Source organism: Hemitrygon akajei, chromosome 20, assembly GCF_048418815.1.
Source record: "Hemitrygon akajei chromosome 20, sHemAka1.3, whole genome shotgun sequence".
Taxonomy (NCBI): Eukaryota; Metazoa; Chordata; class Chondrichthyes; order Myliobatiformes; family Dasyatidae; genus Hemitrygon; species Hemitrygon akajei.
Genome location: NC_133143.1, coordinates 20754474 through 20781006, shown reverse-complemented (window position 1 = coordinate 20781006; position 26533 = coordinate 20754474). Strand labels below are relative to the sequence as shown.

At 42.6% G+C, this 26533-nt stretch overlaps 1 protein-coding gene across 7 annotated transcripts in view; it reads right to left on the bottom strand.

The window, feature by feature from the left end:
- LOC140713623 (F-actin-uncapping protein LRRC16A-like) overlaps nt 1–26533 on the bottom strand; it is a 328263-nt gene that overhangs the window by 36562 nt on the left and 265168 nt on the right. For 5 of the 7 annotated variants that reach the window (XM_073023966.1, XM_073023968.1, XM_073023970.1 and 2 more), the window contains 4 exons: nt 17073–17222; nt 5249–5266; nt 1969–2035; nt 739–950 (listed from right to left, as the gene is read on the bottom strand). In XM_073023966.1, coding sequence (XP_072880067.1) covers nt 739–950; nt 1969–2035; nt 5249–5266; nt 17073–17222 — 447 coding nt within the window. The remainder of the gene's footprint in view (nt 1–738; nt 951–1968; nt 2036–5248; nt 5267–17072; nt 17223–26533) is intronic. The other 2 variants (XM_073023967.1, XM_073023969.1) reach the window with 2 other exon arrangements.

Here is a 26533-nt window from a genome sequence, read left to right as displayed (position 1 = left end):
TTCTGCAGCCTTTTCTGATCTCTCCATGGTGATGCATGCAGTTCAAATACCCTCCATGGTACACCTGTAGAAACTTGAGAGAATCTTCGGTGACATACCAAGAAGTATAGCTGCTGTTGTGCCTTCTTTCTAATTGCATCGACTGGTGTGTGCTCCCTCGATTTCCACTTCCCGAAATCCACAATCAATCCTTTGGTCTTACTGATGATGAGTGCAAGTTTGCTGATGTGACACCACTCAACCAGCTGATCTATCTCACTCCTGTACACCTCCCTCCTCATCATCTGCAATTCTGTCAACAACAGTTCTGTCATCAGCAAAGTTATAAGTGCTGTTTGAACTGTGCCTCGCCACGCAGTGGTGGGTGTAGAGAGAGTAGAGCAGTGGGCTAAGCATGCATCCTCGAGGTGCACCAGAGTTAAACTCCTGGAAGTTTAATCTAAAAATCGTTATCATGGACTACTGAAATTCAGTTACAGTTCTCCAGATTAAGGATTGGAGCTACATCTGAACACAGAGACTGAATTATTTATTTTGAAAATTATAATTGAACCAAAGAAAACAAGAACCCCACTCTTAATGTACAGTATCTCAGCTAACAAATACTGGCCTGCTGATAAGGCCTTACTAATCATCTGAAGGAGTGCTGATATTGAATGCAGCCACAGGCCTTACAACAATGAATAAGATAAAAAGATGGAAGTTAAACAGTGGTTCAATAAGCACAAAAATACTTACAGCGGTCTTGCTTGATGGTAGCTTTTTGTTCCGCTTGGGTCTAGATTTTGTATAATGCTCCAGTTTCTTTACCTCTTCTGAGGGCAGTTCAGTCATCAAGCTACTAGGCCGTGATGACCTTTCTTGTTTACTGGAGCTGCCCGAGGCAGGAGTTAAATCATCAAAATGGACTGGGATCTCCTCCAGGGCCTTATCCAAGTCAAACTCCATCTCTGTACAAAAATTTGGCATTAGTGGAACTCCCAAGCATCTTATAACAATATTAAGAAATAGGAACAAGATTAGAGTCTTTGGGCCTCTGATTTTCTCTGCAAGTATATCCCTTTTACACAGGTAAGGAAATCACATTTTTTTCCATCAAACAGAAGGGCCTGTATCTCTAAATAAATACTTTATCTTTTGAATGCATACGTTACATTCTTCAGAAAGAACAGGTTAAAAGATGTCAGGTAATGATTCTGCTATTCTGATTTAAGCCTCCTCTAGACCCATCACCAGCACAGCGCTGCCTTCTTGTTCTTTCCTCTTTTCCCCCAATTTGTTTAACCTTTAATCTTTTTCAAGTCTATTGAACTGCTATATCTGAACTGAAAGAAAGAGGGAAGATTTTTCTATCACCCTACTGTCTGCTGTAAAGAACAATATTTCCAAGATCATCAAGTACCTTCTCTCAGCTGCAGCTAAGTCTAAGAGTGGAAAGGCTGCTCATTGACACACAATGTCAAGGGGAAGGTAGGCAGCAGCAATGACCACTACCAGGTTGCCTTTAGGAGCTTACCAAACTTTTCACTGCCAATTTCAATTGAGAGGGAATGTGGGGAAATTACTCTCAGGAGGAGAAGGCGGCCATTTTATTGATTGACCACAAGGTGGTGCTGCTTTCACATCAACAGCTCCACCTGGTCCCCCACAGGTAGCAAGGCTAACAAACAGCATTGCCTAAATAAAAATGTCCACTGTTTCAATTCAATTTATGCAATAAAATATTGAGTTACACTATAAAAGATTTCCTAAAACTTGATGGTTTTGTAATTTAAGTGTTTGCTGTCATATGATTACATATATAATTTTTTTTTAAAAAAGCTACTTAACTATTTATTGGGAGGTTTGCTGTTTTCTGGTCATTAAATTTTCCAACATCAAGGGAACATTTTGAAACAATGGTGCATTTAAGGCTAAAACGATCACACATTATTTCCGTATGAAAGTGAGATATGTGGATGTATTTACCAAAAGCTCTAGACACAGGGCGGAGCATTCTGCTATGGATACTTTTCCTCTTCGACTTGGGAGTCATCTGCCATACAAGACATAATTCTAGTTAATCACTGATAGATAACTATTATCCACAAAGCCTCGCATAGTCGCACTTGCATAGTGTGCAGGATTTCAGAACTGAAAATGAGTACTGGTTGAGTTTGCTTTAAGGTGCATAGCATTTTTAAAAATATTACCTGCACTAACAATACAACATCATTGTTTGGCAAACAGTTAATTCTTTTAACAGCAGAAATCACATCATTATCAAGCCATTGTTACATTCTTGTTTGAATGCAGTTGCTCTACCTTCTTATTGTCCAAACAATTCAAAACAATACTTAGACACAAGAGATTTTGCAGATGCCGGAAATCTTGAGCAACATGCACAGAACACTGGAGGGACTCAGCAAGTCAGGCAGCATCTGTGGAGGGAAATAAACAGTCGAATGGTTTGGGCCGAGACCCTTCACTACAACGGGGAAAGAAAGGGACAAAAGCAAGAATGAGGAGGGGGAGGAGTAAGAGCTGACAGGTGTGAGGTGTGACCGGGTAAGGGGAAGGTGGGTGTGGGAGGGGGGAATGAAAGGTGATGATGTGAGACGCTAGTAAGTGATAGATGGAAGAAGAAGGAATGAGAGAGTCACTAGAATAAGGGAAAACAGAAGGGTGGGTGGGTGGGGGGGGGTTGTGAAAACAGAGGGGAGTGGTTTTGCCTGCAAATGCCCTGTGGTTGTGAAAGATATATATAAATGCAAATTTTTCTTTCCTTCATGTGACCTACAAAGACTGAAGATATTTTCATAAGTGCAACTTTGAAAGGGAAGCAAACATTCTTTCCACAGCAAAGGAAACAATTCCAGAAACTGATGTCAACGATCTGTTTCATATATGATTACCTCTTCCATTTTCCCTTATCAGGCCAAATTCAATTGATCAATAGTTACTAAAAGTTAGAAGTTTAATTTTGCAATGCCATTGTTAATGGTGGTGTTCGGGCGAATTTTGGAGTTGGGGTATATAGCAAATATTAATTTCACCAGCAACCAAACTTCAGACCTGAATGTGGATTGCAGATTGAATTTAAAATGCAGCCCTGAACAACAGTTTTCTTGCAGCTGTGGACTGGAGTTGATTGCAAACCAGAAACTGCTGATTAACATTCATTTTGGGTGCCTGGATTGAGGGTGTGAAGAAGAAGGTGTGTGAACACTATATGTAATTCAAAGGAAGCACTGTAGATACAGTGTAACTATAGAATTGTCCCGATGTTACCTTTGATCTTTAGCATATAAAATGTCATGTAATATGTCATCTTACAAGTGTGTCAATATGATGCCTGTTGCTCCTTCTTGCTGAATAAAACGCTTCTATATTCACAAGCTCCAGTGTCTCTCTGGTGACTTTGTTCACTGTGGAACTTTCAGTGTTCTTGCTTCTTCCAGACATGCTTTCTAATTAAGCCCCCTTCCCCACCATGCCATGCAGAACGCTTGTGGTCCTTTCTTTGTACACATCCCATTTAGAAGTTCAAAGTAAATTTATTGTCAAAGTACACATATTTCACCAATTTCCTTGTGGTATTCAAGAAACACAGTAGAATCGATGAAAATCTGCACCCAACAGAATGGACAAGCAACCAAGGTGCAAAAGACAACACACTGCAAATACAGGAAAAAAAATAGATAAAAAAGCAACAAATGAAGAGTCCTTGAAAGTGAGTTCATAGGTTGGGGGAATGGTTCAGTGACGGGGCGAGTGAAGTTATCCCCTCTAGTTCAAAGAGGAGCCTGATGATTGAGGGGTGATATGCAACTGTTCATGAACCTGGTGCTGTGAGTCCTGGGGCTCCACTACCTTTTTCCTGATGGCAGCAGTGAGAAGAGAGCATGACCTGGCTGGTGGGGGTCCTCAATATTGGATGCCGCCTTACTGCGTCAGCGCTCTGTGCAGATATGCTCAGTGATGGGGAGGGCTTTACCCATGATGGACTGGCTGTATCCACTACTTTTTGAAGGCACTTCAGTTCAAGAGCATTGGTATATCCATTCCAGGCCAGGATGCAACCAGTCAGTATGCTCTCCACCACACATCTATAGATGTTTACCAGAGTTTTAAATGAAATGCAGAATCTGCACAAACTGTTAAGAAAGTAGAAGCACTGCTCTGCTTCTTTGTAGTGGCACTTATGCACTGGGCTCAGGGCAGATCATCTGAAATGAACTTAAAGTTGCTGACCCTCACCATCTCTGATCTCCAAGGCGGACTGGCTCACGGACCTCCAGTTTCCTGCTCCTGAGGTCAATAATCAGCTCCTTGGTCACGCTGACATTGAGTGGGAGGTTGTTGTTGTAGTAGCACCACTCGGTCTATATGCTAACTCATCACCACCTTTGAATCGGGCAATGACGGTGGTGTCATCGGCGAACTTAAATATGGCATTGGTGCTGTACTTAGCCACAGAGCCATACGTGTAAAAAAGTAGAGCAGGGGGCTAAGCACACAGCTTTGAGGTGCACCTGTGTTGATGGAGGTTGTGGTGGAGATGTTGTTACTAGTCCGAACAGACTGGGGTCTGCAAGTGAGGAAATGGAGGATCCAATTGCACAAGGGGGTATTGAGGCCAAGGTCTTGAAGTTTATTGATTAGATTCATCAAGGGGCTGCCTCACACTGTAAGGCTGACATAAAACTCAGATAGCATCAATTTCTGAAGAGGAGGAGTCAAGGCGCTACTCAGATAAATGTTCTCACTAAAATTACTCTCAACATTGATGAGCATTGATAATCATTGTTGTTTATGGGAGCTCAGACAAACTGGCTGTTCCATTTCCTAATTACAACAGGGACAACACTTAGAAAAGTAATTCATTGTTTTACAGTGTCACTGAATGAACTATGGTTTCAAAGGCACCATATAATTGTTTTCCTTTATTTTCTTAAATTGTTAAAAGCACAACAATGGACCTGCATGTTAGGAAAGGGTAATTATGTGGAAGATGACTGGAGAAAAGCAGGGAACAATTTTTCAAAAGGTAAGCAAATACAGAACTTGTAATGAAATCTCTGAACAAGTATTTTTAATATGCAAAAGCAAACTTTAATAATCATTTAACACATGCATTATATATTACTTCAACTTTCATTCTAGATCAAAACCAAAGCAGATTTTAGTTGAGGTTTGCATACAATTCAAAAGCAAATGAGGTTTTGAGAAAAGCAAACTGGCCAGGAGTAAGCACTGTGATACTTACACTAGTACAGCACAGAGTCTCCATGCAGCAAAAGGAGAAATCAGAAAATGAAGAAAGAGAAGACATGATGAATATGGTTTTGTATTTCAAAAAGAAAGGGCAACCAGCACAAAAATAATTATTCAACATTCAAAGCTTCACATACAGGGTAGCAAATAATAAAGAGGCTTTGCTGACGAGGTTTACACGGTAACAATGAAAATTATTAAAACATTTCATCCAATATTCAGAATGATTAATAAGGACAGCAAGCTATACAGAGCATCAGATGCTGGAAGACTGAGAGAAGCATTAACATATAAATGGAATTCTGAAATTAAATATTTGGCTTAGTCATTTCCTTCCACGAGGGATTGGGAACATTAGCTCATTGGTGCCATTCTGAATTAGTTCATGACAGAACTGGGACTACTAGTGAGAGGAAGGGGAAGTGCAAGATAGGTTGGTAAGTTCATCTTTGTGGAATCTGTTACCTGCTCTCACCTCAGTGAAATGATGAGCTTAAAATATTATGTTCTGGAAAACTTGTACATGGTTTATCATACAAAGTAATAGATTCTCTACTGATTAGAAAAACTCTACATTCTAATGCGTCTACTGTAGTAAGCTCACTCAGTGGTCCAACTTAAGACTGCGAGGGAAAGCTGGACATTTTGCCCAGCTTTTGCTGGAACTCAATGCTGGGGGTCGATGCTTTTGCTGTTGCTTGTGTGAAGGGAGTGGGGAGGGGGCTTCGGGGTTTCAATGTTTCTATCATTCATTCTATGGGGTTCTTCTTTTGTAGACGTCTGTGAAGAGTACAAATTTTAGGCTGCATAGTGTCCATACTCGCTGATATTAAAGGAACCTTTGCATTCCAAGTAACACATTTTAAAACATTTTATTCCCAAGAACCTAACTGTAGGCAACACTCATATTTCACACACAATTTATAAAATTACAACAGTAGAACTTCAAAATTAAAGTATTTATTTTTCTTGTTAATAACACCTGAAATAATCTTGCCTCTGCTCTCAAGATTGAGGCTTAACCATCTATATAAATTTAAATGCCAGAGAATTCCTGACTGAGATCACAAAGTCAAAGAATCACAGATAGCCAAACAAAAATAAGGCCATTTGATCCAACAAGTCTTCCTGGCTCCTCTGAAGACCAATTCAGTTTGTTCCAGTAATTTTCGATGACTCAGCAACCAATTTCCTCTCAAAATCATTAAAAATAGATTCTCTTTATTTACTTCATCAAAGATATCAATGATTTTGAACATCTCTATCAAATTTCCTTTTAGTCTTCTCTGCCCTATGTCAAATAACCCAAAGTCTACCACTTGTTTCCAAACCTATATGAATAAATCCATTCTGTGTATTCTTTAACTCTTCATATCTTTTCATACCTCATTCAATGTTCCATTCGAGGCTCTACTAGAATTAGTTTTTGATGGCTTTAGTACAATTTCCCACCTATTTCACATATCCTGATGACATAAGGTCATTCTGGTCCCCACAGCAACCTCATCAAGCCTAGGTCCCACTTATTTTCTTGCAACCTACTCTCTCTCACACTTGACAATCAGTTCTACCTTGATTCTCCCATCAGACACCTACATGGAGTAATTTACAGAGACCAAACAACCAGCAAACCTTTGGGATTTGGGGGATTAAAAAAAACCCACAAAGTGAAGAGAAAGTTTGCACCCCAGTCTCATTCCTTGTCCTCCATTTAAAACTCTGATATTCAGCACTCACTACCTCTACTCATTCTCATACAATTTTCAGTGCTGACTTTAACTCGCCAGCAGCCAGTCTACATCCTTTTGACATCTGCTATTTTCCTCAAGGCTCACTACCTACCCAAGTTTTACATTACCAGCAGATTTCAAACAGGGTTCTGCCCCAGTAGTAGAGTCATCCAATATAGAAGGAGACTTTTCATATCACTAAGTGTGCACTGGACGATCAAATGCCCAACCACACTAAGACCAATTTACCCTGGCCAATTAACCTACTTTAGAGATGTGGGAGAAAACCGGAACATATAGCAAAATAGTTGCAGTCCTTATACTAAACCTCGCATGCTTCCTACGAGTCCAAAAAAGCAGTCACGTCACACTGCTCCTCAGTTATGTATGAGTGCTGCTAACTCCCCCAAGAAGCAGGGTCTCGTCCTTAAACCGACTATCTACTTATTTCCACAGATGCTGCCTGACTTGCTGAGTTCCTCCAGCACTTTGTGTGTGTTGTTTCTCATAAATGATCCTTTGAGTGTCTGGCTGGACACCTGCTAGTGAATCACACTGCCAAGTTATATTACAAATTTAGCATAACACTGCCAAATATTGTAGTTATCAGAACAACACTAATTCTGCAAAGTAGTCAAGACTTTGTACTGCCATTATTTCAAAAGAGGCTCATTGGTGGACCTCTACGCGGACCACAACTGTCATCGTTTGGAGGACTGTGTACCGCAATGGCCCGGAGAGCTACGTTGGTGGGAGTCAGGGCTTTATACTTTGGCTTTTGGTAGAGTTATCCATGTCAAACAAATCAAACGGTACAGGCCGGACTAAGAGTGGTCCACTGGACCCCCCAAGTTTGGGGGTTCAGCTCAGCGCTAACAACCCTGACTGGTAAAACAAAATTGTTACGGAAACGGCAATGAATAATCCTTCTACATCTGAGTGCGATGGTATGCCCAAGTCTCCAGCTGGGACTTGCATGACTGACAGCAGTGAAAACCAAGAGGAAGCTGCTGATACGATGAAGGAAGTGTGAACACCGCCAGAGATGGAGGACCTTCACGGCCCAGTGGCGTAACAGGCCGTAAGTAAGTCAGTGGTGTCAGTCGTAGCTCCAACCCTGAGGTTAGGCTGAATATTCAGCACAACTGTAGCAATGCTGTCAAAGAAAATAAATTCTTATTGACATTACAATGAAAACTAACTGCATCACTTCCAATCTTCAGGAAATTTGTGACCTGAACAAAAGTGCTTCCCACTTGTGAACTTCTACTCCTTTCCACGCATGGCAGGTAAAATGCCTAATGCACTTAATAATGAAGTATTCCAAAGTATTGCCTCGAGGAATCAAAGCCACCATGAAAATACCATGATGATTTGGGAGAATGAATCAATTTTCAATGCCATAAATGGTTCCTCATTTGGAGTACTGACAGCAAATAGAACTTAGAGCAGTCTTAGTTCCGTCACTGACATAGAACTTTCAAGTATTCTACAGTCTTTTGTGTTTTCAAAACATACTTCTAATAGATTAGCATAAAGCTACTATTCAAAAACCATTAATTTGCCTGTCAAGGTTTAAATTATTCAAGCAACGCAAGAATTAAACAGTATTATTTGTACCAAAATGTAATGTGCTTCAATTTAAACAATTTGCGGCTGCCTCATATAAATGCTGCCTAGCTCTCAACCCCTTAGTTACCTTCCAGAACTTGCTGGATTGGCGCAGTAATTGCTTATTAAACTTGTCACTCATATTTAAACAAGAAAGTTTCCTTTTAATGACACGACCATCAGCTCGCTAGCTAAGAAAATTAACAATTTAAACCGTTGGCTCATTCCTGCATGTTGTAAATTCATCTGGCACATTTAATATTTTCTTTTGCTAAATAGAGGTTGGATAAACTTGTACTGTTTTCTCTGGGCCCGAGAGAAAAGGGGCTCCCAATCTGGGGTCCATGGTATAAAAAAAGCTGGGACCTCCTGCTTTAGGGCAGTGGAGACTAAGGGACAAACTAATACAAGTCTATCAAAGTACTCTGTTGTACACACAGAGTGGTAGGTGCCTGCAACACGATGCCAGGGAGGTGAAAGAAGCAGATGCCACAGCAATGTTTAAGAGGCATTTAGAATAATATAAAGCAGGATACCAAAAGTTTTTTCAGTCATATAAAGAGTAAAAGGGAGGTGAGAGTTGTTATTGGACCACTGGAAAATAATGTTGGTGAGGTAGTCATGGGGGACAAAGAAACAGCAGACGAATTTAATAAGTACTTTGCTTTAGTCTTTACTGTGGAAGATACTAGCTGTATGCCAGAGGTCCATGAGTGTCAGGGAGCAGGAGTGACTGTCATTGTTATTACAAAGGAAAAAGTGCTAGGCAAACTGAAAGGTCTTAAGTTGGATAAGTCACTTGGGCCAGATGGACCACATCCCAGAATCCTGAGAGAGGTCGCTGAAGAATTAACAAATGTGTTGGTCATGATCTTTCAAGAATCACTTGATTTTGGCATGCATGGTCCCAGAGGACTAGAAAATTGCAAATGTCACTCCACCCTTTAAGAAGGGAGGAAGGCAAAAGAAAGGAAATTATAGGCCAGTTAGATCTAACCTCAGTGGTTGGGAAAGTGTTGGAGTCTATAACTGAGGATGAGGATGCGGGGTTCTTGGAGACTAATGATAGAGCAAATCAAAGTCAGCACGGATGCTGTAAAGGGAAGCCTTCCCTGACAAATCTGTTAAGAGTTCTTCAAGGAATAAAAAGCAGAGTGGGCAAAGGAGTCTTTTACTTGTCAAAGTGGATGCCATTTACTTTAAATTTCAGAAGGCATTTGACAAGGTGCTATGCATGAGACTGCTTATCAAGATACAATACTTGCATGGATAGAGGAAAGGGTGACAGGCAGGATGCAGTGAATGGGAATAAAGGGAGCCTTTTCTGGTTGGCTGCCAGTGACTAGTGCTGTTCCACAGGGGTCAGTATTGGGACTGCTATTTTTCACATTGTTTGTCAATGATTTGGATAATGGAATTGATGGCTTTGTGACAAAGTTCTGCAGATGATATGAAGATAGATGGAGGGGTAGGTAGTGCTGGGAAAGTAATGCAATGTAGCAGGATTTAGATAAATTGTAAGAATAAGAACATATTAAGACCATAAGATATAGCAACACTAGTAGGCCATTTGGCCCATTGAGTCTGCTCCACCATTCAATCATGGGCTGATCCAATTCTTCCAGTCATCCCCACTCCCTTGCCTTCTCCCCATACCCTTTAATGTCCTGGCTAATCAAGAACCTATCTATCTCTGCCTTAAATACAGCCAATGACTTGGCCTCAACAGCCGCCTGTGGGAACGAATTCCACAGATTTAACACCCCCTGACTAAAGTAATTTCTCTGCACCCTTTCTCTAAATGGACATCCTTCAATCCTGAACTCATGCCCTCTTGTCCTAGACTCCCCTACCATGGGAAATAACATTGCCATACCTAATCTGTTCAAGCCTTTTAACATTCAGAATGTTTGAGATCCCCCCTCATTCTCCTGAACTCCAGGGAATACAGCCCAAGAGCTGCCAGACGTTCCTCATACGGTAACCCTTTCATTCCAGGAATCATTCTCGTGAATCTTCTCTGAACCATCTCCAATGTCAGTATATCCTTTCTAAAATAAGGAGCCCAAAACTGCACACAATACTCCAAGTGTGCTCTCACAAGTGCCTTATAGAGCCTTAACATCACATCCCTGCTCTTATATTCTATACCTCTAGAAATGAATGCTAACATTGCATTTGCCTTCTTCATAACCGACTCAGCCTGGAGGTTAACCTTTAGGGTATCCTGCACAATGACTCCCAAGTCCCATTACATCTCTGCATTTTGAATTCATCCCCCTTCTAAATAATAGTCTGCCTGTTTATTTCTTCCACTAAACTGCATGACCATACACTTTCCAACATTGTATTTCATTTGTCACTTCTTTGCCCATTCCTCTGAACTATCTAAGTCTTTCTGCAGGTTCTCTGTTTCCTCAACACAACCCGCTCCTCCACCTATCTTTGTATCATCGGCAAATCTAGCCACAAATCCATTAATACCGTAGTCCAAATCATTGACATACATTGTAAAAAGCAGCGGTTCCAACTCTGACCCGTGGAACTCGACTGGTAAACAGCAGCCAGCCAGAATAGGATCCCTTTATTCCCACCATCTGTTTTCTGCCGACCAGCCAATGCTCCACCCATACTGGTAACTTCCCTGTAATTCCATGGGATCTTATTTTGTTAAGCAGCCTCACGTGCGGCACCTTGTCAAAGGCCTTCTGAAAATCCAAGTACACCACGTCTACAGCATCTCCTTTGTCTACCCTGCTTGTAATTTTCTCAAAGAATTGCAGTAGGTTTGTCAGGCAGGATTTTCCTTTCAAGAAACCATGCTGGCTTTGGCCTATCTTGTCATGTGTCTCCAGGTATTCCATAATCTCATTCTTAACAATTGATTCCAACAACTTCCCAACCACTGATGTCAGACTAACAGGTCTATAGTTTCCTTTCTGCTGCCTCCCTCCTTTCTTAAATCACGGAGTAACATTTGCAGTTTTCCAGTCATCCGATAGAATGCCAGAATCTATCAATTCTTGAAAGATCATCGTTAATGCCTTCGCAATCTCTCCAGCTACTTCCTTCAGAACCCGAGGGTGCATTCCGTCAGCTCCAGGAGATTTATCCACCCTCAGACCATTAAGCTTCCTGAGCACCTTCTCGGTCGTAATTTTCACAGCACCAACCTCACTTCCCTGACACTCCTGAATATCCGGTATACAGCAGACATCTTCCACTATGAAGACTGACGTAAAATACGTGTTCAGTTCTTCTGCCATCTGCATCTCTTATTACAACATCTCCAGCGTCATTTTTTATTGGTCCTATATCTACTCTCGACCCTCTTTTATCCTTTATATACTTAAAGGCTTTGCTATCTTCGTTGATATTAGTCGCCAGCTTCCTTTCCTAATAAATCTTTTCCTTCCTAATGACCTTCTTAGTTTCCTTCTGCAAGTTTTTAAGAGCTTCCCATTCTTCTATCTGCTCACTAGTTCTGGCTTCCTTGTATGCCCTCTCTTTCGCCTTTACTTTGGCTCTGACTTCACTTGTCAGCCACGGTAGTGTCCTTCTTCCCTTTGAAAATATCCTCTTATTTGAAATACATCTGTCTTGCATTTCCCTCATTTTTCGCAGAAACTCCAGCCATTGCTGCTCTGTTGTCCTTCCTGCAGGTGTCCCTTTCCAATCATCTTCGGCCAGTTCCCCTCTCTTGCCATTGTAACTTCCTTTATTCCACTGAAATACTGAGACATTGGATTTTATTTTTTCCCTCTCAAATTTCAATGCGAACTCGATCATATTGATCACTGTTTCCTGAGGGTTCCTTAATCTTATCCTCTCTTATCACCTCCAGATCATCACAACACCCAATCCAGCACAGCCGATCCACTAGCGGGCTCAACAAGTTGTTCTAAAAAGCCATCCCTTAGACGTTCTACAAATTCTCTCTCCTGAGGTCCAGTACTGGCCTGGTTCGCCCAATCCACTTCATGTTAAAATCCCCAATGATTATCATGACGTTGCCTTTCTGACACGCCTTTTCTATCCCCTGCTGTAATTTGTAATCCACTTCCCGGCTGCTGTTTGGAGGCCTGTATACAACTGCCATTAGGGTCCTTTTACCCTTGCCATTTCTTAACTCAACCCGTAGAGACTCCACACCTTCTGATCCTATGGCATCTCTTTCCAATGATTTAATATTATTTCTTGTACACAGAGCCACACCTCCCCTGCTGCCTACTAATCTATCTTTCTGATACACAGGAATATCCTTGGAATTGGCAAATAAGTGGCAAATTGAATACAGTGTTGGGAAATGTTATGACAATGCATTTTGGTAAAAGGAGCAATTGTGCGGACTATTATCTAAATGGGGAGAAAATTGAAACATCAGAGGTGCAAAGGGACTGACAAGTCCTCGAGCGAGACTCCTAGAAGCTTCATTTACAGGTTGAGTCAGTGGTAAAGAAGGCAAGTGCAATGTTGGCATTTATTTCAAGGGAAATAGAATATAAAAGCAAGGAGATAATGCTGAGCCTTTATTAGACACTAGTCTGGCCGCACTTGGAGTATTGTCAGCAGTTTTGAGCCTCATATTTCAGAAAGGATGTGTTGTCATTGAGGAGAGTCCAGAGGAGGTACATGAGGATGATTCTGGGAATGAAGGGGTTAACATATGAGGAGCATTTGGTAGCTTTAGGCCTGTACTCACTGGAATTTAGAGGAATGTGTGGGGATCTCATTGAAATGACTAGATAAGGTGGATGCGGAGAGAACGTTTCCTCTGGTGGGGGTATCCAAAACTAGAGGGCACAGCCTTAAAATTGTGAGACAACCTTTTGGGTAAGAAGGAATTTTTTTGGCCAGGGAGTAGTGAATCTGTCGAATGCTCTGCCAGAGACTGCAGCGGAGGCCAAATCTGTGGGTATATTTAAGGGGAAAGTCGATAGTTTCCTGATAGGTCAGGGCATCAAAAGATATGGCGAGAAGGTAGGTGTGTGGGTTTGAGTGGGATTTGGGATCAGCCATGATGGAATGGCTAAATGGCCTAACCCTGTTCCTATATCTTAAAGAAACACATATAAACCAGCAGGGAGTAGGGGATACTGTGCATGTCAGATTGGCATCAGGGCTGGCATTGGCATGGTGATCGGTAGGGCCTGTTCCTGTGCTGCAGTACTCTACAGTTGATGTTCATGGGTTAAGGAGACAGACCATTGACACTTTTGTTCATGATCTCTCAGATGCCCTCCACCCTTACTGTGACATTATACTGCCAGCAGGTATGGCTTCAAATACTGCAAGAACTAAGGACACAATTTCACAAGATTTGCAAGATGAGCCTAAGATTTATAGAATGAGCAGTCCATTATTAGTATGGCTCTGTTGTCAATGACCAAGAAATAAATATCAAGGTGGAGGGGAACAGCTGGCAAAATTCCACACCACAGCACATGAAATTCACCACACAACCAATCACCGGTGAGATTTCCTCCACACATCACAACTGTGTTTCCAAAATGGCGACAAATAAGCTGATTGAAAAGTACATCAAGGCCAAGCGTTTGGAGGACACACAATAAACAGTGCGCTGATGATGTCTCCTCGTATGGTGAAGGAACGTTTGCAAGTAAATTGCCAAAATCAGAGAACAACTTAACCCAACCATAACTTGCTATGTTGGACTGAAACACAAAGAAACAATTTAAACTGGTACAGTTCATGAACAGGTTTGTGAAACTGAGGAACGTTTTCATTAATGTTACTTCTTTTGCTGTCTGTAGCTGATGTGATGGCCTGGGTTTTAAACTGCTAATTGAAAACAGCTCATATTACTTAATCAGTCTGATGGCACTGTGACTGATGTTGTATTTGGTAGCTGGAAGAGGAGGCTGTACTTTAACTGAGCATTAGCAACCCAAGTGATGATTCTTTCATGCCATGTTCTGGAGACACAAGAGACTGCAGACGCTGGAACCTTGTGAACCAAGCAATCTCCTGGGAGAGCTCAGCGGGTTGAGCAGCAAGAGTGGGGGGTGGGGGGGGGGTGAGGAACTGCAGCACTGCGAACCTGATATGCAGTAAGGTTTTAATGTAAAGTGAAGACAAGTCCTCTTCCCTCTTACACACGCTGCTCGACTCACTGATTTCATCCAGCAGATTGTTGATTCATACAATGTTATATCTTCCAAATGACAAAACTTAATAATAAAGATGGCAACTAAGTGATGTAAAATACTGTTAATTCAGAATTAAATCAATAGCAATGGAAAAATAGGTTTCAAATGATGGAGTCCTTGTGTATTTATTGACCAGATTCATGTCTTGCTTCATTACCTAACACCAAACAAATGGAGACAGAAAACATCACTTAAAAATACATATTTCAAGTTCACAATAGAGAACAGATTTACACCTAACCAAATGGAGTGTGGGTTGGTTGATATTAACAAGTGATAAGACATCAAAAAACATCCATTAAATCAGCTCAGTATCCCCCTTCTCAACAGGATGGCCTCCTGAGATAATGGAAAATCTATGGATTATTCAGAAAAGAAATCCTCTAACCACAAAGGCAAGTCCTGAGGGAGTGCTGATGTTCATATCATGCAACAATCGTAGCTAGCTGAAAGTAACAAAGGGATCAGAATCAGGCCATTGTCTTTTAAGTGGAAAAGAATTTCTTGACTTCATTCCAAATTACCTTTCTTGAATATTAAGAACATCCCCTCTAGTTCCTGATTCCTTTACAGAAGAAAGAATTTCCTCCTGCATATTCTACCTAACCCTTCATCATGCATACACAAAGAAATAAAGCCAAACTCCGGACATGATTATTAAAACTGGAAATACGCTCATCTAACTCAACTCCCACTTTAACATGTCTCTAACCTAGCAGCTTCCATACATATTTTCACTGTTAAGAATTGAAAACCATTGCAGTGTGATAAGCAAACCAACCACCTGCAACCTCAATGACCTCATCACGTACAAGGACGACAACGTGGATAGACTAGACCACTGAGGACTTTGTGTTGTGATTAATGCTCCTAGGACTACATACGTTTCTTCACACTAAAGGAAATGTTCTCTGGGAGATACACCCTGCACCCTGAGAATTTCAGCAACATAAAATTATTTAATTACTTAACTACATGAACAAAATTATTGTAATTATAACAAAACAACCTTGGAGTTTGTGGCCGGTGGTGAAATTACAGCACAAAGTAATCTGCCTGCAAGGAAGCCAAGGGTAACTTCTCATATAAATACACACACACAAAACTGCTTTTAAAGGTCAAGGCAAATTAAAATATTTCATCAGCTTAGAATAATGAACACAATACTCTCCTTTAAATACAGACATGCATCCATCATAAACTCTGCACTGCAGAAACTGTCTGTCTTTATAACAAACTGCAGTTTGTTATAAATTTGCAGTTCCAACACTAAAACTGTCAATACGCTAGCTTACAAATTAAGATTTCTTCTCTTTCTCGAAATAATATTCAGCTTTTAAAACTAATAATAGAAATAACACACTGGTCAATTTGTTCACCGTTTTCAAATTATTTGAGTCTCTTAAATATTAGTTGTGGAGGAATGTTAAGTACAAACACCCTTGACACCAATTTCCAAACATTCATTTGGACCTTGGCTGCATCTTGGGCAATAACATCAGCAAGAATGATTCTGATGTCTTGACATACAGTTTTTTAGTTGCCAAATTTAATTAAATGAGGCTCAAATATAGAAAACTTCAGCCACAAAATTGGGATCAACCAGAAGCAAATATGTTCTTTGAGGTATTTCTTAATATAAAAGTACACTTAGTTATAAATTTTGGCACTAAAATAAGAGTGAACTGCAAACTGTATCAGTCGCCCATGATGTATCAGGAGAGGTTGCTGTTGAGCTCCACACTCCAGTTCTCCATTAATCAGTCGCTGGGGGCCACAATCATCTCTAACGTTACTGAATGACTATCCTTCTTCTCCAAGTGTGGCTGGGAATAATGGTAACAGCGTCAACAGGCCGAGGGTCTCCATTTTTAATGGGTACTGTATTTCTTTTTTAAAAAAGTGCATTGCAAACCATAAAAGGTTTATTTGAATACTTTCCCCAAGTATTCAAATAACCTATGAGAACTCATGTTGTTGTGAGAATGTGCAGTTATTAAGTGGGTCCTACTGATATAAATGGATATCAGGATCTTACCCATGCAGTGGATAAATCCATTCCTTCACCCTCTCACCAGGATAATATTGATCAAAACTGCAACTGCATGTATTTTCAGTGTCCAAGCACTGTAACCAGCCTCACTGAAGGCAAAGAGTGCAAATTAACAGGAATACACTCAGCACTGACTTTTAAAAAAAATTCTAATTTATATACTTTGTTTTTTTTCTGGATTAAACGCTCCTAGAATTGGTTATAATAGACATGACGCGAAAAAAGGTTTGATTCATGAAGTCATCAGCTTACCATGCAAGTATCGAGTTCCTCCAGCCTCTCCAATTCTGTCAGCTCCTCAGCAGTGACAGTGAGTCGCTTTGTTGTCTTCTCCTCCAGCACTTCGATTTCTGTCGACTCCTGCCGTGGCAGTGGCTTTCCACGCTTTGTCAGATGGTTGGCCTATTGCATGAATCGAGAGCCATCAGGAAGAAGTAATAAGTACTGCCACTTGCAAATTATTTTGTGCTGTGTTCGGAACAGAATGATACTTGCATGATAATTATGGAATCAGACAGATTACTAGAAAAGTAATCCCAGACAAAGGTAGTTATCACAAAATATTTCTTTCAGCAGGGCATGGACTCATGAGGATGACATCACTGCATGAGTAACTCTCCTGAGTCACTGGCTGCTGAAGAAAAGTGAAATGACCAGCAAGAAGAACGTACTAACGGATTTGTGTTGGCTGTCATGCACTACAGAGGGTTAGGGCATTATTTGAAACAGCAGCCTCATCCTAGACGAAAGTAGCTTTGCAGCAACTGGTCAGAGAGGCTTTCCAACCTCCCGATTTGGACCAGCACGCTGGACCCCAGCCTTGACCTCCGAGCTGGACCCCCGCACGCTGCCGTCTCCCCTTCCCCCATCACCACCACGCTGCCATCTGATCTTTCCGAGCCTGAGGTTCAATCACCGGTTCCCGGGCCCTCGGGGGCTTCAGCTTCCTCTCACCCCCACCCCTTCCCCGCTGACTCCACCAGCCTCCCACCCCCCCTCGGACCAGAGCTCTCAACCCTGCCGGGTCTTCACTATCCCCTCCGACCTTCCTCTCTCTGAGGCTGAGCGCTCTGTCCTTAGTAAGGGCCTCACCTTTGTCCCCCTTCGCCCTCACGTCAGTGAGTTCCACGTGCGCCAGGACGTGGAGCTCTTCTTCTGCCGGCTCCGTCTTCGAGCCCACTTCTTCGGTAGGGACTCTCCCACCCCCACCGATGACCCGTTCTCCCGTCTCCAACCCTCCTCCTCCTCATGGACTCCCCGCCCAGGACTTCTACCCGCCCTGTATCTGTTTATCTCTAATTGCCGTCGGGACATTAACCGCCTCAACTTCACCACCCCTTGCTCCAATTCCAACCTTACCCCCTCTGAACGCTCTGCTGTCCATTCCCTCCGCAACAATCCCAACCTTACCATCAAACCCACTGATAAGGGGGGTATTGTTGTCGTCTGGCACACCGACCTGTACATAGCGGAGGCACGACGACAACTCGCTGACACCTCCTCTTATCTACTCCTGGACAATTATCCCACTAGGGAGCACCAGTCCATTGTCTCCCAAACCATTTCCGATCTCATCAGCTCGGGAGATCTCCCATCCACGGCCACCAAACTTAGAGTTCCCACTTCCCGTTTCTACCTCCTACCTAAGATTCACAAACTTGCCTGTCCAGGCAAACCCATTGTCTCTGCTTGCTCCTGCCCCACTGAACTTATTTCTGCCTATCTCAACTCTGTTTTATCTCCCCTTGTTCAATCCCTTCCCACCTATGTCCGTGATACTTCCCATGCTTTACATCTCTTCAAAGATTTCAAGTTCCCTGGCCCCCACCGCCTCATTTTCACCATGGACGTCCAGTCCCTATATACCTCTATCCCCCACCAGGAAGGTCTCCAAGCTCTCCGTTTCTTCCTGGATTCCAGACCCAGCCAGTCACCTTCTACCACCACTCTTCTCCGCCTTGCGGAATTAGCCCTCACCCTTAACAATTTCTCCTTTGGCTCCTCCCACTTCCTCCAAACTAAAGGTGTAGCCATGGGCACCCGCATGGGTCCTAGCTATGTCTGCCTATTTGTCGGCCATGTGGAGCAAACTATGTTCCAAGTCTACACCGGTATCTGTCCTCTTTTCTTACGTTATATCGACAACTGCATCGGCACTGCTTCCTGCACACATGCTGAGCTCGTCGACTTCATTAACTTCACCTCCAACTTTCATCCCACCCTCAAATTCATCTGGTCTATTTCCAACACCTCCCTCCCCTTTCTAGATCTTTCTGTTTCTATCTCTGGAGACAGCCTATCTACCAATGTCTAATACAAACCTACAGACTCCCACAGCTACCTAGATTATTCCTCCTCCCACCCTGTCTCCTGCAAAAATGCTATCCCCTTCTCTCAATTCCTCCGCCTCTGCCGCATGTGCTCTCAGGATGAGGCCTTTCATTCTAGGACAAAGGAGATGTCTTCCTTTTTTAAAGAAAGGGGCTTCCCTTCGTCCACTATCAACTCTGCCCTCCATCGTGTCTCCCATATTTCATGCACCTTTGCTCTCACCCCATCCCCCCACCAGGGATAGAGTCCCCCTGGTCCTCACCTATCACCCTACCAGCCTACAGATCCAACGTATAATCCTCCGTAACTTTCGCCACCTCCTACGTGATCCCACCACCAGCCACATCTTCCCCTCCCGCCTACTCTCGGCTTTCCACAGGGATCGCTCCCTACGCGACTCCCTTGTCCATTCATCCCCCCCATCCCTCCCCATGGACCTCCCTCCAGGCACTCATCCCTGCAAACGGAAGAAGTGCTACACCTGCCCCCACACTTCTTCCCTCACCACCATCCCAGGCCCCAGACAGTCCTTTCAGGTGAGGCACCACTTCACCTGCGAGTCAACTGGGGTGATATACTGTATCCGGTGTTCCCGATGTGGACATTTATACATTGGGGAGACCCGCCGCAGACTGGGAGACCGTTTCGCCGAACACCGGCGCTCAGTCCTCCAGCAGTGGCGGGATCTCCCTGTGGCCACACACTTCAATTCCACAGACCACTCCCACTCCAACATGTCTGTCCATGGCCTCCTCTACCATCAAGATGAGGCCACACGCAGGTCGATGGAGCAATACCTTATCTCCCACCTAGGTAGCCTCCTACCTGCCGGCATGAACATCCAACTCACAGACCTCCGTTGATACCCCTGCCCCCCCCTTACCCCATCCCTATCTACAATTTTAGTCTGGTTCTCTTTCTCTCTCTTTTTCCCCCCCTCACTATAATCTCCCCCCCAGCCCTACCTTTCTTTCTCTTTTATTTCTCATAATTCTCCACCTTCCCTCTAGCCCATTTCCCTCCAGCCTATCACTTCCCAGCTCTCTACTTCATCCCTCCCCCCACTTCTTATCCCCCCTCCACCATCCCATGTTACTTCACTCCTGATGAAGGGTTTCGGCCCGAAACATCGTCACTACCTCCTCCCATAGATGCTGTCTGGCCTGCTGAGTTCTGCCAGCATTTTGTCTTTTTATTGGTCAGAGAGGGTTGACTTCAGATTGTTATGACACTTGGAATGCAGTTTTGAATTCTACTTTATTTTAAAACAGCCAAAATTAAAGCATGTAACTTAAACACATAAGAAGTAGGAGCAGGAGCAGCAAACCATCTGAGTCTGCTTCACCTTTTGATAAGGTCAGGCTGATCTGGCTGTAGACTCAGCCCCACCTACCTGCCTTTCCCCCTTGATTCTTCAGCTTTGCAAAAATCTTTCTAACAGGGTCTTAAAGACATTTTTAGTAATCGCAAGATCCTGCTACACATTAAGAACTTAAAGTGCCACGGGTCTACCGTGGAGGGAAAAAAATGGAGGGCTCGGTCGTAGTAAGGACTAGGCCTCAAGCCACGGTCTCGCCTGTTTATAGAGAAGTGTCGGAGTAGGGGTGCTCCACTGGGGGTGGTGTGGCGTGGCGTCCAGGCTGAAGTCTATGCTCACCAACCTCCCCTCCCCCCCCCCCCCCCCACTGCCAAAATATACGCTCAGCAGATGACAAGCTCTGTTATGGTCGACTGTAGATTTTTGTGGCATTCAATGGACTCAGGGCCTCAAGCCCCAGTGTCACCTATTTACAGCTGCTGAGGGACAGATGTCAGAGCCAGGGCACTCCACCGGGGGCAGTGTGGTGCAGGCTGGAATCAGTGCTGCCCCATCTCCTCCTCCCCACCAACGAGTGTTCGCTCGACAGAAGACAAGCTTTATTGTGGCTGTTTGCAGATTTTGGCGGCACTGGATGGCTCGAGTTTGGACTTCTTTTATTGCGTGGCTGTATCTTTCTATCTTATACTTGCTACATGTGCTTTGTGCCGCGTGAGACTAGTGGTACTGTGTTTTGTGTCTTGGCCCCAGAGTAGCACTGTCTTGTTTGGCTGTATTCATGAGTATTCATGTACAGTTGAATGACAATTAAACTTGAATTGAATTAATGAAGCCTCTACTGCTTTCTTGAGCAGAGAATTCCACTACTTACTACTCTCTGGAAAAAACAATTTCTCCTCATTGCTATTGTAAATTTATTGCTCTGAATCTTGAGGCTATGTCCCCAGTTCTAGACTCACTTACCAGTAGAAACAACTTTCCTGCTTCCATCTTATCTACCCTGTTCATAAATTTTTTAATGCTTCTATACGATTGCCTCTTATTCTTCTGAATTCCCACGAGCATAGCCCCAGATGACTCAATCTCTTCTCATAGATCAACACCCTCATCTCAGGAATCAACCTCATGAACCTCCTTTGCCAAAACGTCTCTCCTCAAGAACAGAGACCAGAACTGCACACAACACTCCAGGTGCGGCCTCACCAGTACCCTATAAAATAGCAGAATAGCCTCCCTGCTCTTAAATTCAATCCTTCCAGCTATGAAGCTCAACATTCCATTTGCCTTCTTGATAACCTGCTGTACCTGCAAACCAACCTTTTGTGTTTCATGCACACATACCCAAGTCCCTCTGTGTAACAGCATACCACAATCTTCCAACATTTACATAACAACCTCATCTTCGATTTTTCCTTCAAGAGTGGATGCCCTCGCATTTACCAATGTTGCACTCCATCTGCCAGACCCTTGCCCCCTCACTTAACCCACCTGTATGCCTTTGCAGACTCTCTGCATCCTCCATACAATTTGCTTCTCCACTCAGTTCACTGTCGCCAACAAAATTAGATACGCTACACCTGGTCCCCTCTTCCAGATTGTTAATGTATATCATGATCATTGTGGTCATCTATTCCTGTGGAACTTCACTCACCATTAACCACCAATGAGAGAAACGCCCATCATCCAACTCTCTATCTTCTATTGGTTAACCAATCCTCTACCCTTGCTAATACATTACCCCCAACTCCATGGATCATTATCTTGACTTGATACAATTGGGTGGAAATAAGACTGAATAATATTTTTACCACAATGCAAGCAGCAGCAATCACCACATGGAAACTGTGTGGCAATTAATTTTCAGTGGTGCAAGCATAATTTGCAAATGTAATACAATCACACTCCACAGTATAGAAAGCTTGTCTCCTTTATTTAAAAAAAAATCAAATCTCACACCAAGCCTTAACTCAATTAGTAACTAAGGCATTTGTTCTTTTAATTAAGCTCGTCTTGCTCACTCAAGTCTCTCAAGCCTATGTGACTGCCATCGATAATTCAGCAAACATACTACAAGGTGAAGCATGTGAGCTGTCAGAGGAAGAAGATACGATAACTATATTTAAGTTATTTGGCCAGGTTCACGGATAGGAAAAGCATCAAGGGAGCTGGACCAACTTCAGGAAAATGAGACTAACTCAGGAAGGCAGCCTGTTAGGCATGGATGTTGGGCCAAAGAGCCTGGTCCATGCTGTAACTCCTTGACTTTATAAATATTCCTATGATCTTTCAGCATACACAACTCTTGCTTCAATACCGAGTACCATCTGCCACATTTTGGTTAAAATGCAAAACCAATAGTTTCTCAATTGGACTCCAAAACAAAATCCCACTTTTATGAAGAAAAGCAGTGTATCTATAGCATTCTGGCCAACATCCATCCCTACACCAATATCACTAAACAGACTAACGAGTGATTTCTACAATACCATCAGTGGCTGCAATTTGTAGACTCACTCAGAAGATGCATTATTATTGGCAGAAGAGTGCATTGCAATGGCTGATGTTGTGAAGGGTGCAACATACATGTAGGTATTCACTTTCTTTATTACTAAAATGGCATTGTATCACCAATGGTTCTTCCTTTCCATCACTCCTTTCTATGATGCCAGAACTGAAAATTCCTCCAGGCCACTTCCAACCTTCACAAATACCGTCTGCCTGCTCTGTCCCTTCAGCACAAATGCTAATCTTCTTATGCTACAGTTGTTAAATCTCCACTTTCCAAACATGCCTTCAATCAGTGGTACAATTGCTATCCTCTAGGAAGCAGAATATTTTCAGATCCACATTTCTACGTGAGAATGCTGATCAGAATTTTGCTGCATCATGTCTGACTATAAAGACCAAATGATAACTAACAGGATTATAATCCTCACCCACCTCAAGCAAATGCAGCATAAGTGATTCAATTCTAGTATTTTCAATTCATCAACCTAAAAAGTTTTAAAACTTGAATCTAATTAAATGTCTGCATGTGGAGCAGGGGCTAGAGAAGATGGCACCTGCGGTTTTTGCAGACCCAGGTGACTCCTTCCAGTTCGTCTACAAAACAGCTTATTCTTCTCTTATGTCTTTCTTTCTTTTTAAGGTGGTTGGGGTTCTGTCGGAGTCTGTGATCTACAGTTCAGACTATGGTTCTTCACAAGCGGTGGGGTTTCGGGCCAGCTGTGCAGCCCGGCACTTCGCTGTCTCCAGGAACGGCCTGGAAGTCACGTGTCTTCGGGGAACGTAGACAACCCGGTTCCTCGCCAACTGAAGTATTGTGGGAGACTGAAACATCAAGACAGCAGTCGGTGTGGGCTGCTGTCGGAAGAAACCCTCTGTACTCGAGTGATCCCGCTCTCTCCCTTATGATGGAGAGCGAGAGTCTGTTGGTCCTTGAGATGGGGGCCAGAAGAAGTGACAGAAGACTGTAACGTTGGAACAGCCAGTTGCAGCTCTCCGCCCTCGTTGCAGGAGCACCCTCTCTCTCCCTCGATGGAGAGGGAGAGAGAGCCTGTCTGAGATAACGAAGAGCTGGGTAATGGACTGTAGTTTTTCATGGACTAGATCAAGCTCTCTCTGGGGGGGCTTTCTGCTATTGTTTGCGTGGTTGGGGGGCTGGGGGGTGGATACTTCTGATGCAAGCGGGGGGAGGCGAAGTTGATGCTTCGTTGCTGCTTCTGTATGGAAGTGGGAGGGGGCTTTGGGGTTCTGATGTCCTATCATTTATTCTATGGGGTTTCTTGTTTTGTAGATGTCCATGAAGAGTAAGAATTTCAGGTTGCATACTGTATACGTTGTCTGATATTAAAGTGAACCATTTGAATAATTTTGATTAAGCAATTAAGCAATTTTGATTAATGGGTTACCAACTAATTCATTACAATTAAATTAGTTAATATGTATTTTGTGTTTGAATCATCAAAACAGAAATGGTATTCAGCGACACTAGAATATTCAATCCTCTGCAAAATATATTTAGCAACTTTAGTATCAAAATGCAAGGGAAATTCTTTTTAATTGGTCTCTTCAGTAGAATCTAGTGCTCAGAACTTTATCAATGTTTGGATAGCTCTTGGATTTATTCTAACATTTGTCATTTTGTTACAACTGTACATTTCTCTGTAACTGCAGTGTGACCTTACACTTTATTGTTCACTTTCTCTGTAGCTGTTGCACTTTATTCTGCTTTCCGTTATTGTTTTCCCTTGTTCTGCCTCAATGCACTGTGGAATGATTTGATCTGCATGAATAGTATACCAGACAAGTCTTTCAATGTACCTTGGTGCACATGACAATAATTAACCAATTCTGATGAAAAGTGCTTCATAGAATAAGCATCACTGATAGGGCCATTCGGTGTGGTTGCATGATGACTGAAGGGAAAAGAGCAACATTGCACTGTGTACAAAGCAAAACTTCAACTCAAAAGTAAACTTTCATGAATGTCACTTCAGCACAACACTTCACAAAGTAGCTCACAATATAGAATCAGAGCACTCAAGAGCATAGAGAATTATTTCAAATGTACTGTATATACAGATTGTATTTTAAAGTCAAACTCAAAGACCTAATTCCAAAGCTGCAGCAAAAGTATCACAGTAGTTGGAAAATGTTTTTTGTCACAGGTAACATTTGGCAGAATGATCTGGAGGTGGTCATCTCCTCTCCAGGGAAAGTATGCTGCACCTGATATTCCCACAGTCTCCTGAATACTAACCAAATGGGCATGTTTAGCTCAAGCAGGATCAGAGGGTTCAAGAGCAGTATCTATTATTGCATAAAATGCATCAAACCTGTCCTAATTGTATGAAGATATCGGAATTGTGCTGTGTTCTTTTCTTAAAATCAAAAGTAGTGTTGAACTACTTCAAGCGGTACAAGAACATATCAACTATCTGTAGTTAATGAGAAAATGGGTTGGATTCATGGAATTCTTGGTTCATTTTACAACCATAAACTAAACAAAGTCTGTTCATCTGAACCAGCACACAATCAACTACCCCATCCATTAGATGCTGTGTGCAAGAACACGGAAGAGTTCACTGCAGATGGAATTATGAAGAAATGCTACACAAGCAACATAAGTCTTGACTGCAAGCCTTTGATTCCCTGGTCAACCTACAGAAAATGCTGTATTGAATCTCAGTTTAGTTTACTCTTGGAGAAAATTGCCATGCCATGCTCTGTACAGAAAACACTTTTGAATCCTGAAGGCAATATGCAGAGGTTAAAAACTATGCACTGCCAGTTTCAATTTTGACAACTCCCAACAACACTCCTCAACACGGTTCAAGCTGATTCTGATCCACTGATAACTGACTTCAAGATCAATTACCATAACTTGGGAGGATAAAATGGAATAAGGAGGATAAATATTTAAAATGAAGAAAGGAGCAATGATGGGAAGCTGTGAAATGGAGGAAATAATTTATGAATTGTTCTAGTAAAGAACCAGCAGAGACATCTCCTTCAGGGATATAAACTTCATAACTCCATGGCTACATGTTGCCAAGTGTGAGTCTGGACTGAGCCTGTTTGGAGTCTGAGCCTCTATGGAGCAAGAATTCTGTGGGGCACTCCTGCATGACCAATCTTATTTAATTTAGTTGCAGGTGTCGCCTTATATTAACTTTTAATTGAGAGAAGAAGTGGCTATTTGTACTAATACTCCCAGAAGTCAGATTTTCACACAGAGTGGTGGGTGCATAGAATACACTGCCATCGACAGCGGTAGAGGCCGATTAAAAAGGGTCTTTTAAGAGACTCTTAGGTAGGTACATGGAGCTTAGAAAAATAGAGGGCTATGCAGTAGGGTAATTCTAGGCAGTTTCTAGAGTAGGTTACATGGTCAGCACAACATTGTGGGCCGAAGGGCCTGTAATGTGCTGTAGATTTCTATTTTTCTATGAAGCCCAACTTTCATTGTAGTGAAACAGTCACACCATATGCAGCGGAAGCATTACTTTAAGCAAAATGCAAAACTATGGCCCTACTTCATTGTCCATCTACCCAGATTATT